Source organism: Homarus americanus, unplaced genomic scaffold (assembly GCF_018991925.1).
Source record: "Homarus americanus isolate GMGI-L3 unplaced genomic scaffold, GMGI_Hamer_2.0 scaffold55640, whole genome shotgun sequence".
NCBI classification, from domain to species: Eukaryota; Metazoa; Arthropoda; class Malacostraca; order Decapoda; family Nephropidae; genus Homarus; species Homarus americanus.
The window spans coordinates 1,418,361-1,432,009 of NW_024713650.1; the positions used below are offsets into that span (position 1 = coordinate 1,418,361).

The 13,649-nt window shown below is 46.5% G+C and overlaps 1 protein-coding gene across 4 annotated transcripts in view; it reads left to right on the forward strand.

Annotated features, from left to right (window-relative positions):
* The window catches only part of LOC121872761 (cysteine-rich motor neuron 1 protein-like), a 49,011-nt gene that overhangs the window by 29,925 nt on the left and 5,437 nt on the right, over positions 1-13,649 (forward strand). For 3 of the 4 annotated variants that reach the window (XM_042375819.1, XM_042375842.1, XM_042375827.1), the window contains exons 3-7: positions 1,752-1,793; positions 10,642-10,776; positions 11,625-11,762; positions 12,720-12,838; positions 13,156-13,408. In XM_042375819.1, coding sequence (XP_042231753.1) covers positions 1,752-1,793; positions 10,642-10,776; positions 11,625-11,762; positions 12,720-12,838; positions 13,156-13,408 — 687 coding nt within the window. The remainder of the gene's footprint in view (positions 1-1,751; positions 1,794-10,641; positions 10,777-11,624; positions 11,763-12,719; positions 12,839-13,155; positions 13,409-13,649) is intronic. The other variant, XM_042375834.1, reaches the window with a different exon arrangement.

The following is a 13,649-nucleotide window of genomic DNA, read 5'->3' on the forward strand; positions in this document are numbered from 1 at the left end:
GGAGGGGGAAGACAGGGGAGGGGGGAAGAGAGAGGAGGAGGAAGGATGGGGAGGGGAAGACAGGGGAGGGGAAGAGAGGAGGGGAAGAGAAGAGGAGGAGAAGGTAAGGGGGAGGGGAAGACAGGGAGGGGAAGGAGGAGGGAGGGGAAGAGAGGAGGAGAGGAAGGGGAGGGGGAGGGAAGACAGGGGAGGGGGGAAGAAGGAGGGGAAGAGAAGAGGAGGAGGAGGAAGGAGAGGGGAAGACAGGGGAGGAAGAGGGAGGGGGGAAGAGAGGAGGAGGAGGAAGGGGAGGGGGAGGGGAAGACAGGGAGGGGAAGAAGGAGGGGAAGAGAAGAGGAGGAGGAGGAAGGTGAGGGGAGGGGAAGACAGGGGAGGGGAAGAGAGGAGGGGGAAGAGGAGGAGGAGGAAGGTGAGGGGAGGGGAAGACAGGGGAGGGGGAAGAAGGAGGGGGAAGAGAAGAGGGAGGAGGAGGAAGGTGAGGGGGAGGGGAAGACAGGGGAGGGGAAGAAGGAGGGGGAAGAGAAGAGGAGGAGGAGGAAGGTGAGGGGGAGGGGAAGACAGGGAGGGGAAGAGGAGGAAGAAGGAGGAGGAGGAGGAAGGGTGAGGGGAGGGGAAGGGAGGGGAAGAGGGAGGGGGAAGAGAAGAGGAGGAGGAGGAAGGTGAGGGGGGAGGGGAAGACAGGGGAGGGGGAAGAAGGAGGGGGAAGAGAAGAGGAGGAGGAGGAAGGAGGGGAGGGGAAGACAGGGGAGGGGAAGAGGGAGGGGAAGAGAAGAGGAGGAGGAAGGTGAGGGGAGGGGAAGACAGGGAGGGGGAAGAAGGAGGGGAAGAGAAGAGGAGGAGGAGGAAGGTGAGGGGAGGGGAAGACAGGAGGGGAAGAAGGAGGGGAAGAGAAGAGGAGGAGGAGAGGAAGGTGAGGGGAGGGAAGACAGGGGAGGGGAAGAGGAGGGGGAAGAGAAGAGAGGAGGAGGAAGGTGAGGGGGAGGGAAGACAGGGGAGGGGAGAGGGAGGGAAGAGAAGAGGAGGAGGAGGAAAAGGGGAGGAGGAAGACAGGAGGGAAGAAGGAGGGGAAAGAGAGGAGGAGGAAGGTAAGGGGGAAAAGACAGGGAGGGGAAGAGAGGAGGGGGAAGAGAGGAGGAGGAGGAAGGTAAGGGGAGGGAAGAGGGAGGTGGAAGAGGAAGGTGAACAGGGGAGAGAAGAGGGAGAAGGGGAAGTGAGAGGTAGAGAAGATGGAAGAAAGAGGAGGAGGAGATGGAAGGTGATAAGGTGGAGGAGAGGAAGATTCTGGGGTAGGTGGAAGAGGGTAGGAAGAGAGAGAGAGAGAAGGAGGTGGGGAGAAATAGAGAGACCTGTACCATAATTAGAACGGACAGACAGACAGACAGACAGACATATCTCCACGCATCACTAATCGTCATGTGTGTATCAAGTGTCGTGAGGCGTTGATCATACACACACACACACACACACACACACACACACACACACACACACACACACACACACACACACACACAACTCTTCACAAAGATATAAAATATTTTATTTTTTTTTTTGTTGGTGAGATTCGACATTGGAGTGATGTGTTGTTTTGTTTGTGATAACGTTAGGTGGATTAGAGAGAGAAAGAGTGGATGAGGAGAGAGAAAGAGAGAGTTGTTTTTCTAGTAGAGAGATGGATTACGTAACAGGTTCTCTCTCTCTCACGTCAATAAATCCACTCTCAATATCTCCCGTTTGTTTTGTTTTTACAGGTGAATTGACTGAGCGTGACGTCATCCGGGAACGCTTTGAAGGTATTGTGTGTTACGTTCTAAAAATAAATTATTTATTATTATATTATTTTTCGTCTTTTTTTCTGTTTTAATTGAGGTTATTTATGAAGTAGGTTATTTTTAATGTAATTGTTCAGGTGATTTTCCGCCGCAAGGAGCCTAAAGTCGTATTATTCTGGGATTTATTTTATTCAGTGGGGTTGAGCGCCAGTCTTATAGCGGATCTCGTTCCCACTGAATATTTATATATATAATAGAAACACACACACACACACACACACACACACACACACACACACACACACACAAACACACACACACAACAGCAATTTCCACACAGGTAAAGGAGAGTGGACAATTTTGGCAGCCAGTAAGGTGAAGAACTGTTGGTGAGCAGTACCTAGACAGGGCTCCCTGGTGTGTGTCCTGCAGTACACGTGTTAGAGGTGTAGGGAGAGGGGTTGTCACGTCATGGAGGGTCAGGAGATTCCATTGGGGTATTTAGATGCGAAAATTGGGTCAACTGGAGATTATGGGGAGTTTGTTGTTGTTGTGGTTGTTATTGTTTTTCTTCTTCTTCTTGCTAGTAGTAATAGTGGTAGTTGTAGAAATATTAGTAATAGTAGTAGTAATAATAATAGTACAGTAGTAGTAGTTGTGTCTTCCCTTACAGTCTCCCTTCATATCTCACACTACCCCTACTCCCTCTCTCTCTCTCTCCCCTCTCTCTCTCCTCTCACCCCACTTACACTATCTTTCTCAACCCTTCCTCTCTCCCTCTCCTCCTCTCTCTTCCCCTTCTCTGTAATCTCCTCTCCCTCCCCTCTCTCCCCACTCCCCTCTCCCCCTCTCCTCCCCTCTCCTCTAAATCCGTAACGGTTGTCACTGTCCAATGAGATTCTGTCCTGTTATGCTCTCTCTCTCTCTCTCTCTCTCTCTCTCTCTCTCTCCTCTCTCCTCTCTCTCTCTCTCTCTCCTCTCTCTCCTCCTCTCTCTCTCTCTCTCTCTACCTGCCTCACCTCTTTCCTCCCTTCTCTTCCCTATACACCTCTTTCTCCCTCCTCCTTCCCCCCACCCCTTCCTTCCCTCCTCACCACCTTCCTTCCCTCCTCACCACCCCTTCCTTCCCTCCCTCACCACCTTTCTTCCTCCTCACCACCTTCCTTCCTCCCTCACCACCTCCCTCCTCACCACCTTCCTTCCTCCTCACCCTCCTTCCTCACCAGGTAACCTTGAACACAGTAAAGGAGGCAGGAAGGCGTGGAGTAACATAGTTGGTATATAAGGTAATAGTAGCTCGCTCAAAACCCTCAGTTACTAGCTGTTATTACGCCCTCCAGACACTTCCTGACTCAGATGTACCGGGAAGTACATTTTTTGTCCATAGAGAAAGTGCCCCAACTTATCATTGTATATAGAGAAAGTACCAGAAATTACCTTTGTACGCAGAGGAAGTGCCCTGACTTTTTTGTACCTAAAGAAAGTATTAATTAACAGATAGACAGACGTACAGGATAGATAAACAGACAGACAGGATAGATAGACAGACAGACAGGATAGATAGACAGACGTACATGATAGATAGACAGACAGAAATAAAGAGATAGAGACGGATGGATGGGTAGATAGATAGAGTGAGTGAGCAGTGAATGGATAAACAGAGAGAAAGAGAGAGAGATAGAGGGACAGAGATAGAGAGAGACAGGAGGTAGAGTAAAGATAGAGTGAGCAGAGAGAGAGATAGGTAGAGAGAGAGAGAAAGAGAGAGACGGATACAGGAGGTAGAAATAATTGCACTAGTCGAGAATGATTACAACGTCACAAATTGCCTTTCCCTGTAGCAGCCCCAACTCCCAGCTACCATGTCACGGACCCCATTAAGTAATACACACGCCAACACAGACACCCCTTCCCTCACCCACCCCACCACCCCTTTCCCTGCCACCCACCCCACCACACCCCTTCCTCGCCACCCACCCCACCACCCCTTCTCGCCACCCACCCCACCACCCTTCCTCGCCACCCACCCCACCACCCTCGCCACCCCACCACCCCTTCCTCGCCACCCACCCCACCACCCTAGAACCATAACCTCACCCCCAGCCATTGTATTTAATTCTGTATTTTGTGTTTATTTTTCATCATTTCTTTGTTTATCTTGTATCTTTATCATCTTATCTCCTCTTCGTAGCAAAGATTCTCCCCTACCCCCCCTTCTCTCACCAGCCCTCACCTCCCCCTACCCCTTCTCTCTCTCAGCCCTCACCCCTACCCCCTTCTCACTCAGCCTCACCTTCCCCTACCCCCTTCTCCCACTCAGCCCTCACCTCCCCTACCCCCCTCTCACTCAGCCCCTCACCTTCCCTACCCCCTTCTCCCCTCAGCCCTCACCTTCCCTACCCCCTTCACTCAGCCCTCACCTTCCCCTACCCCCTTCTCTCTCTCAGCCCTCACCCCCTACCCCCTTCTCTCACTCAGCCCTCACCTTCCCCCACCCCCTCCTCCCACTCAGCCCTCACCTTCCCCTACCCCCTCTCACTCAGCCCTCACCTTCCCCCACCCCCCTCTCTCACTCAGCCCTCACCTCCCCCCACCCCCTTCTCTCTCAGCCCTCACCCCCCTACCCCTTCTCACTCAGCCTCACCTTCCCCCTACCCCTCCCTCTTCTCACTCAGCCCTCACCCCCCTACCCCTTCTCACCCCTCACCTCCCAATCATCCCTCACTTCACTAGCTCTCCTTGGCAACACTCCGTTAGGCAGGTCGGCTACTTACCGTATTTACTTGTTGGCAACTCGAGCCGTGACGTCACTATGCCACCCAGCTGGTAACGCAAAATTGCCAAGTATGTTTATTAAGAAATTATATACCATGTCTCTTGTTCTTGTTTCTTCATTAAATATCACGTCTTGATCTTTGAAAAATAAAAATATATAAAGAATAATAGTTATGTTGTTATTATAGTATTAAACGATTAAAAAAAACATTTGAAAATAGAAGGAAAGTCTTGTAAAATGGATGGGTGCCAAGTGTATGATAATGTCACTTTTTGCCTCGTCTTTGATTAAGCTCAAGATTGATGTTGTTATAATTATATCAAGAGATGTATCTTTTTAATTCTTCACTGTGGATGTATGTATGTATGTATGTATGTGTGTATGTATGTATGTATGTATGTATGTATGTGTGTAAGATCTTTGTCACTGAAGCGTTTATTGATATATTATAACATAACCTGTATACAATTTTGGTAATCACACACACTCACTCACTCACTCCTACACACGCGCACACACTCACTCACTCACTCCTACACACGCACACGCACGCACACAAGGAGTACACTGTCTGTCTTGGTGTATCTCTAGGTGTTGAAACATCCTTAAGGTGCATAAACATTCCTGCCTAAGTGAGTCAGTCACACGGCTAATGTTAACCCTCTTAAACCCTAACCTAACCTTCTCACCTTACCAGGAAAAGTCTTGTGCTGTGTGTGATTTATGTTTATTCTTTAACCTGAAGATTAACCACCCTAACCTAACCTAACCCACCCTAACCTCTCTAACCTCCCCCAAATAGTGTTAGGGTGTTTAATCTTCAGGTGATTTCCTTTTTTAATTTTTCCTTCTTCAACGAATAAAAAAAATATTAATTACTTCCCGCGGTTTATTTCAATTCACTACTAAAAATAAACTTTCCATAATCTAAAAAAAATATATACTTTCCCACAACAAACTGGACATTACTGGCTCCAAAAATATACTATAAAAATTCAACGTTTATATCGTTCATTTCGGATATAGTGAAAAAACAAAACGATGAGGAACCAGAGACTCTTCCCTTAGGTACACCACCATCGCCTCCGTCACCGCCGCCGCTCCCGCCTTCCACGGTAAAAAAAAAAACACGCCGCTGGATTACATCTCGTCATATGATATCTCTCGAGGTGGAATTTTTAGTAGGTTAGGTTAGATTAGGTTCATGGTCGTTTAGTTATCAGGTATAGTCTTTGCATATTTGGTACAGTAAGTAACCTTCACCTACCGTTACCTCATCTTACACCACCACCCACCCCCACCCACCCACCCCACCTCACCCCACCACCCACCACTTGGAGTTCGTTCCCCTGAGTACTAAAATTGAGTCGAACTTAATGCACTTTACACCTTACTTGACTGTCATCTGGTCCGAATGCGTTACTGTATTTGGGTTCATTTGAAGGGATCGATACTGGTTCGGCTTGTGAGGTTAGGTTAGGGTAGCGTTAGGGTAGGTTAGGTTAGGGTAGGTTAGCGTTAGGGTAGGTTAGCGTTAGGGTATAGGTTAGCGTTAGGTAAGGTTAGCGTTAGGGTAGGTTAGCGTTAGAGTAGGTTAGCAGGGTAGGTTAGCGTTTAGGTAGGGTAGCGTTAGTAAGGTTAGCGTTAGGATAGGTTGCTAGGTAGGTTAGCGTTAGGGTAGGTTAGCGTTAGGGTAGGTTAATCTTTAGGGTGAAATAAACTAGGGTATATGTTCGTCAATCCCAGGGTATCGACGAGGGATGCCAGGTCCAATTTTTCCCCTTAGCTTGGTGTGAAGAACGCCTTATACTGACTCACTGTAGGTCCGGACGGTGATGGTGGGGCCCTTGATATTGTCCTGGTATTAGTAAGTAACAGGGCATGCTTTTTGACCATTTATTGAGAGGGGGAGAGAGAGGGGGAAGGTAGAGGGGGAAGGGTAGAAAGGATAGAAGAGGAGAGAGAGGGGAGGTAGGACAAGAGAATGGGATGGAGGAAGGATAAAAGTGTGTGTGTGTGTGTGTGTGTGTGTGTGTGTGTGTGTGTGTGTGTGTCCTCTAAACTCAAGAATTCCTCCATGCACATAATCATCAGTACACAAGGTTAAAGTAAACAGCTCTGGTTATATTCCCCTTAAGGAAATGACTTCATACACTGCTTTAACCTGACACGTTGAGATACATACAGGTGTAGGTAAATATCCAGGTATAAAATGAAGATACGCACACACACACACACACACACACACACACACACACACACACACCGGAAAAAAACACACAAACTGGTTACAAAAATATAACCACTAAGTAATTGTATACTTTAAAACAGGCTTCTTGTATTTTGTGATGCCCTCGTGGATAATGGGAGGAGGAAGAGAGAGAAGAGGAAGATGATGAAGGAAGGGGGGGGCTGGTGGTAGAGTGGTACCGCTCTTGCCTTCACAAGCGAGATGTCACGGGCCGGTGGAAGTTGTTTGGACATACTTCCTAGCCCCATTAGTCCCTGTTCACCTAGCAGTACAGTAGGTACCTGGTGTAAGTCGAAAGTTGCGAATTCGTATTCAGGGACAAGTTGTTGGAGCTTCCAATAACTTGATGACATAAACCATTGACTCTTCAGGCTTCTACGCCCTTAACTCATGAGACATAATAGGCAAGCATGAACTTAGCATGCTTCCCTGTTGGGCGCTGTAAACGCTTCACCTTACACAAGGATGTAGGGGAGTGCCCAATAAATAATAATAAAAAATAATAATAAAAAAATGTAGGAAGAAGGAGGAGGAGGGAAGAGGTGAGGGAAGGAGGAGCAGGGAAGAGGTGGAGGGGAAGGAGGAGGGGGTGTTGGGCAGGAAACATGGAAAGCCGGGGAGGGGGGGGGTTACAGGTTGGTTTCACATGTATACACACACACACACACACACACAGCAGCACGGGAAGTCTAGCAAGTATATGAGGGGGAGAGGAATGGGGAGAGGGGGGGATGACTGATGACTTTGAACAGCCGTTTATCAAGTGATCCTGTGTGAAGTGGGACACCTTCCTCCCTTCACACACCACCCTCTCCCCCTCCCCCCCCTCTCCCCCTCTCCCCCCTCTTACACCACCCCATACCTCTTGCACCTCTCTGGCATGTCGTGCTTTTGTTTGCCTGTCTGTTTACTTTAGTGTGATTTTTCCGTGTCTGTCTTTCTGCAGTGTGTGTGTGTGTGTGTGTGTGTGCGCTTGTATAATATGAATAAATATATAAGTATAGTACATAGATAAACACACACACACACACACACATACAATATATAAACATACTTGTCCACACGCTCACCTGCACTCACAAAACGTTTACACACGCCCACACCAGTGTAAGCTGTGATACCCCCACATCCGTGTGTGTGTGTGTGTGTGTTCATGCACTCATTATACCTGTGCGTGTGTATGTATATCTACGTATATATTTTAACCACTCCTTATACCTGTGAGAGAGAGAGAGAGAGAGAGACCGTACAGTTCACTTACGAACGAGTGACGCAACACATCGAACTAAAACTCCCATAAGTGGTACTGTAAACTCACTGTTGCTACCCTGCCATCACCCACCTACACCCACCCGTGAGAGATAATGATAAACAGATAGAGATAAGAGATAGATATAGAAAGAGAGATATATATATAAATAGTGAGAGATATATTAACTCACGGAAATATAGATAATGAGATAAATAAATAGAGTGAGTGATATATAAACAATCGTCTCAAAGCTCTGAGTATCGTACGTAACTTCACCACCACCACCCGCTCGGAGTATCGTACCTGACTTCACCATTGTTGTGCTTGTTTACATTATCATACGTAACTCCATGACGACAGGGAATTGGTATCTAATGTTTTGTGTCTTACGTTTTAACAGAATGTTCAATCTTTAATACACACTGAGAACAGGATAGATCTGGGCTAAAGTGAGGTAAAGAGAGAGAGAGAATAGTGAGAGACAGAGAAAGAGAGAATCAAAGAGAGCGAGAGAACAGAGACAAAATGACAGAGAGAGAGGAAAAAAGGCACTAAGGACTGGCCTCCATCTCTCTCACACACACACGCGCGTCTGTCGTCATCACCGCCCTCCTCTCTCTAAATGAAGAAATATTATTGCTTTTATCTGCCAACCAACACCGACTGCACCTACCTCACGGGGCTACCTCAGGGGGGTAGGGGTGTAAGGGGGGGTCTCAGGGTGGAGGGAGGGGGTCTATGGGGTCACATCAAGGGGGAGGGGTGTTACTGTCATCTATGTCTTATAAGTCTTTTATTTTATTATTTATTATTTTTTATCATAATGTTTCTTGTCTTATTTGTTTATTTTGTTGTTGTTTGATCTGTGTATTGTTGTTTTTTTGTTACTATTATTATTATCATCACCACCACCACACCACCAACCACCTCTAACCGCCATCACCACCACCACACCACCACCATCATCCACCACCACCATCCACCACTAACCACCTATTAACCCTAAGAGGTGTCACCTAACCACCATAACAAGGGGTAAACAATACGATTAATCGACCTAATTTATAGAACCAGGTCACATCTCTTATGTTTAATTACGTATTGTTGTTATTATTAGTGTTTGTTATTGTTGTGTTTCGTATGTGGTACAGAGGAGGAGGTGGGAGAGGTGGGGAGGGATGAGGAGAAGAGGGAATGGAGGAGGAAGAAAGATGGAGAGGAAGGGGCGGGGGTGAAGAAGAGATGTATGATAGAAGGATTACAAATAAACTGGAGAGAGAGGAGAGAGAGAGAGAGAGAGAGAGAGAGTTGCCGTTAGGTAGGGAGAGAAATGCTTCAAATAAAAGGCCCAATTGGATCCATAACAAATTCATCAGTGTGAGAGAGGAGAGAAGGTAGGGAGGGGGGGAGGTAAGGAGGGGGGGGAGGTAGGGAGGGGGTAGGGGAGGGGGAGGGGGGGAGGGGGGAGGCAAGGGGGGGAGCGTAGGGAGGGGGAGGGAGTTAGGAGGGGGGGTAGGGGAGGGGAGGCACGACATCTAGCTAGGAGTTATGAGATACGGGTCATTGGCCTCTCCTCCTCTTCCTCCTCATCCTCCTTGTCCCCATCTTCCTCCTTCTTGTCTTCGTCTTCCTCCTCGTTATGATATATTCCTCCTTCTCTTATTCCTCTCTTCTGTTTCCTCCTCCTCCATCATCTTCGTTTTCTTGTCTCTTCTTCTTCATTTCTCTCTGTTCCCATTCTTATCTTCTATCTACCTTTTGTCATCATTATTATTATGTTTTCTTTTCATTATCCTTCTCCTCCTCCATGCCTATTACTCTCTCCTTTCTTTCATCTCTCTCTTTATTAGCTTCTATCCCTCCTCACACACATATTAATACCACGAAATTAACGACATGGCAACTAGACCTCAGAATTATGATCAACAAATTGTTTAGAACGTTTGACCATTATACGAACGTTCCTGGTTTAGTTCAGAACGTTTGACCAACATACGAACGTTCCTGGTATTGTTCAGAACGTTTGATCATTATACGAACGTTCCTGGTATTGTTTAGAACATTTGACCATTATACGAACGTTCCTGGTTTAGTTCAGAACGTTTGACCATTATACGAACGTTCCTGGTATTGTTTAGAAATGACGGACCATTATACGAACGTTCCTGGTTTAGCTTAGAACGTTTGACCAACATACGAACGTTCCGGTATTGTTCAGAACGTTTGACCATTATACGAACGTTCCTGGTTTAGTTCAGAACGTTTGACCATTATACGAACGTTCCTGGTTTAGTTCAGAACGTTTGATCATTATACGAACGTTCCTGGTATTGTTTAGAACATTTGACCTACATACGAACGTTCCTGGTATAGTTTAGAACGTTTACCAACACAAACGTTCATTTTATCTTGATTGAAAAGTGTTTGTTTATTTTTGTTATAGACTGTCATTTGTTTCTGTGTCTGTTCGTTTTACATTGTCCGTTATTCAGTGTCCGTTATTGTGTTTTAAATTATCCATTATTGGTTATTCACTGTTCCTTCTTGTTTCAGACTGTCCGTTATTCATTGTCCGTATTTTGCATTCCAGACTGTCCGTTGTACGTGTTCGGGGAGCTACGGACCATCAAGAGACACGGCGAGACATGGCTCAATGATGGCTCGGCCTGTGAGACGTGTGAGTGCGTCGACGGCCTCAAGAGATGCTACTACCACTACTGTAACGGTACGTATTGGGGTACAGTGGTAGGTGAAGGGTACAGTGGTGAATATGGGGTACAGTGGTGAATATGGGGTACAGTGGTGAATATGGGGTACAGCGGTGAATATGAGGTACAGTGGTGAACGTAGGGTACAGTGGTAAGCATGGGGTACAGCGGTGAATATGAGGTACAGTGGTGAACGTAGGGTACAATGGTGAACGTAGGGTACAGTGGTAAACATGGGATACAGTGGTGAATATGAGGTACAGTGGTGAACGTAGGGTACAGTGGTAAACATGGGTGATATGAGGTACAGTGGTTAACATAGACTACAGACGTAAGTAAAGGATACAATGGTCAGAATCCAATGGTAAGGGCAGGATACAATGGTTAAATTGGATTTCATAAGCCTGGTGGTCCCAAGAGGAGAGAGAGAGAGAGAGAGAGAGAGAGAGAGAGAGAGAGAGATGATTCATGAAAAGTAAAACTCTTCCATAATTTTGTCCTCACATTATAAACTCAGTCACACACACACACACACACACACACACACACACACACACACACACACACAGTCAGGGGATGAGGAAGGAAGTTTATACAGCGTCACGAAACATAAAACACTACATAAAGGCCGGTGAGGAGTTTATTATAGGTAAAAAAAATCATAAATAAATAAAATAAAACTAACTGGTTGGGCAGATGGTATTGCGGGCTGATAATAAGAGGAAATACTGAGAGAAGGAGGAATGAGGGGGGGCGTGTGGTGATGTGTGTGTACGCTGTGGTGTAGTGTGGTGGGGTGTGTTTGATATGCAGGTGGAGGATGTGCTTGTTCTCAGCAACACCCTAACAGACCCTCTACCCCCAGCTGGCCTGACGGAGGGCTTCATGACTCCCCCATCAGACAGACCTTTTCTGGACGACGAGGACCTCATTGACTTCCAGGAAGGGTCAGGACAGCTCCCCGACGACTACTACAAGATCCTGCACGAGTTGGAAGGACCAGGTAAGGATGTGCTGGAGAACTAGAGAGCTCTGAAGGTGCTGCAGGAGTGTTGGTATGTGATTGGTTGAGGCACTAGACTCTTGGTACATGATTGGTTGAGGCACTAGACTCTTGGTACATGATTGTTTGAGGCACTAGACTCTTGGTACATGATTGGTTGAGGAAGTAGACTATTGGTATGTGATTGGTTGAGGCACTAGACTGTTGGTATGTGATTGGTTGAGGCACTAGATTGTTGGTATGTGATTGGTTGAGGCACTAGACTCTTGGTACATGATTGGTTGAGGCACTAGACTCTTGGTACATGATTGGTTGAGGAAGTAGACTATTGGTATGTGATTGGTTGAGGAAGTAGACTATTGGTATGTGATTGATTGAGGCACTAGACTCTTGGTACATGATTGGTTGAGGCACTAGACTCTTGATACATGATTGGTTGAGGAAGTAGACTATTGGTATGTGATTGGTTGAGGCACTAGACTCTTGGTACATGATTGGTTGAGGCACTAGACTCTTGATACATGATTGGTTGAGGCACTAGACTCTTGGTACATGATTGGTTGAGGCACTAGACTCTTGGTACATGATTGGTTGAGGCACTAGACTCTTGGTACATGATTGGTTGAGGCAGTAGACTGTTGGTATGTGATTGGTTGAGGCACTAGACTCTTGGTATATGATTGGTTGAGGCACTAGACTCTTGGTATGTGATTGGTTGAGGCACTAGACTCTTGGTATGTGATTGGTTGAGGCACTAGACTGATTGTACATGATTGGTTGAGACACAAACTGAGGGCTTAGTTTAAATTAAGGATATAATAAAATATTCCCATATGGTCCATTAAACACAGGTCTCACTATAGTCCCAAAACTTAATCACTATATTATGTGACCAGATTATTACCAAAACCAACGACATTCAAAGACTCGGTGACATGATACTTTTGTTTACCTCAGGGCCTCAGGAATCCGGTCAGGAGAATGAGAAAGATCAACGAGATAATGAGACCCATCACCCTATTACCCCTGGCTTCTGTAGTCCACCCTGCCACAAGACCTGCCCACAAGGCTATAAGGTATGTGTACTGTACTGTCTCCGAGTCGATGTTCAGGACCGTGGATGGTTGTACTGTATAGAGTTGCATACTGTATGGGAATAAAAAAATCATATAGTTTCTGGGTGTGGGTTTGTACAGTAGGCACCAAATTACAGCTTTCTCAAACTTTCCTTAAGCTTGATTTTTTTAGCAAGCCACTACAGTTGTTAAGACCACAAGTCCTTTTTTTTCCAAGCTCCTTCTTCAAGTCACGTTATGACAAGGAGTCCATTAACTGCAACATAATCTCTCACATCCCAAATGTTCTTGAGTCTTGAGTCTCGTTCTGCCCACAGATGGATGAGGTGCGGGGATGCCAGAGATGTAAGTGCTACAAGTGTCCTAGCATGCGTGGATGCCATCTGCACTGCCCCGGAGGTCTGGCACTGGACCACCACGGCTGTCGTACATGCCACTGCCAGAGTCCCAAATTGGCTGTTTTCACCACCTCACACGATGATGACTTTGTGGTCGAGGATGGCATGGGTGTCGGTGTGAGCAGTAGTGTGTACGTCACCACACAGACCGACCCGCCTTGTAATACCACACGTGAGTCTCTGTCACATTCTCGGCCCAGCAATTTACATTCTTATGTGGAAATTCGTGTTTTAGCTCCTCAGCTGTGAGTGTGAGAGGTTGTAAAATCAAATGAGTTGTATTTTGTTATACTTTATGGTAGGTCAGGAGTTGTGTATGAGTGTACCTTAATAAGTTATGTGTAGCATTTGGGGAAGGAAGAGCAATTTTCTTTCCTCAGTATTTAATCTGAACTTTACTTATACCGTATAAG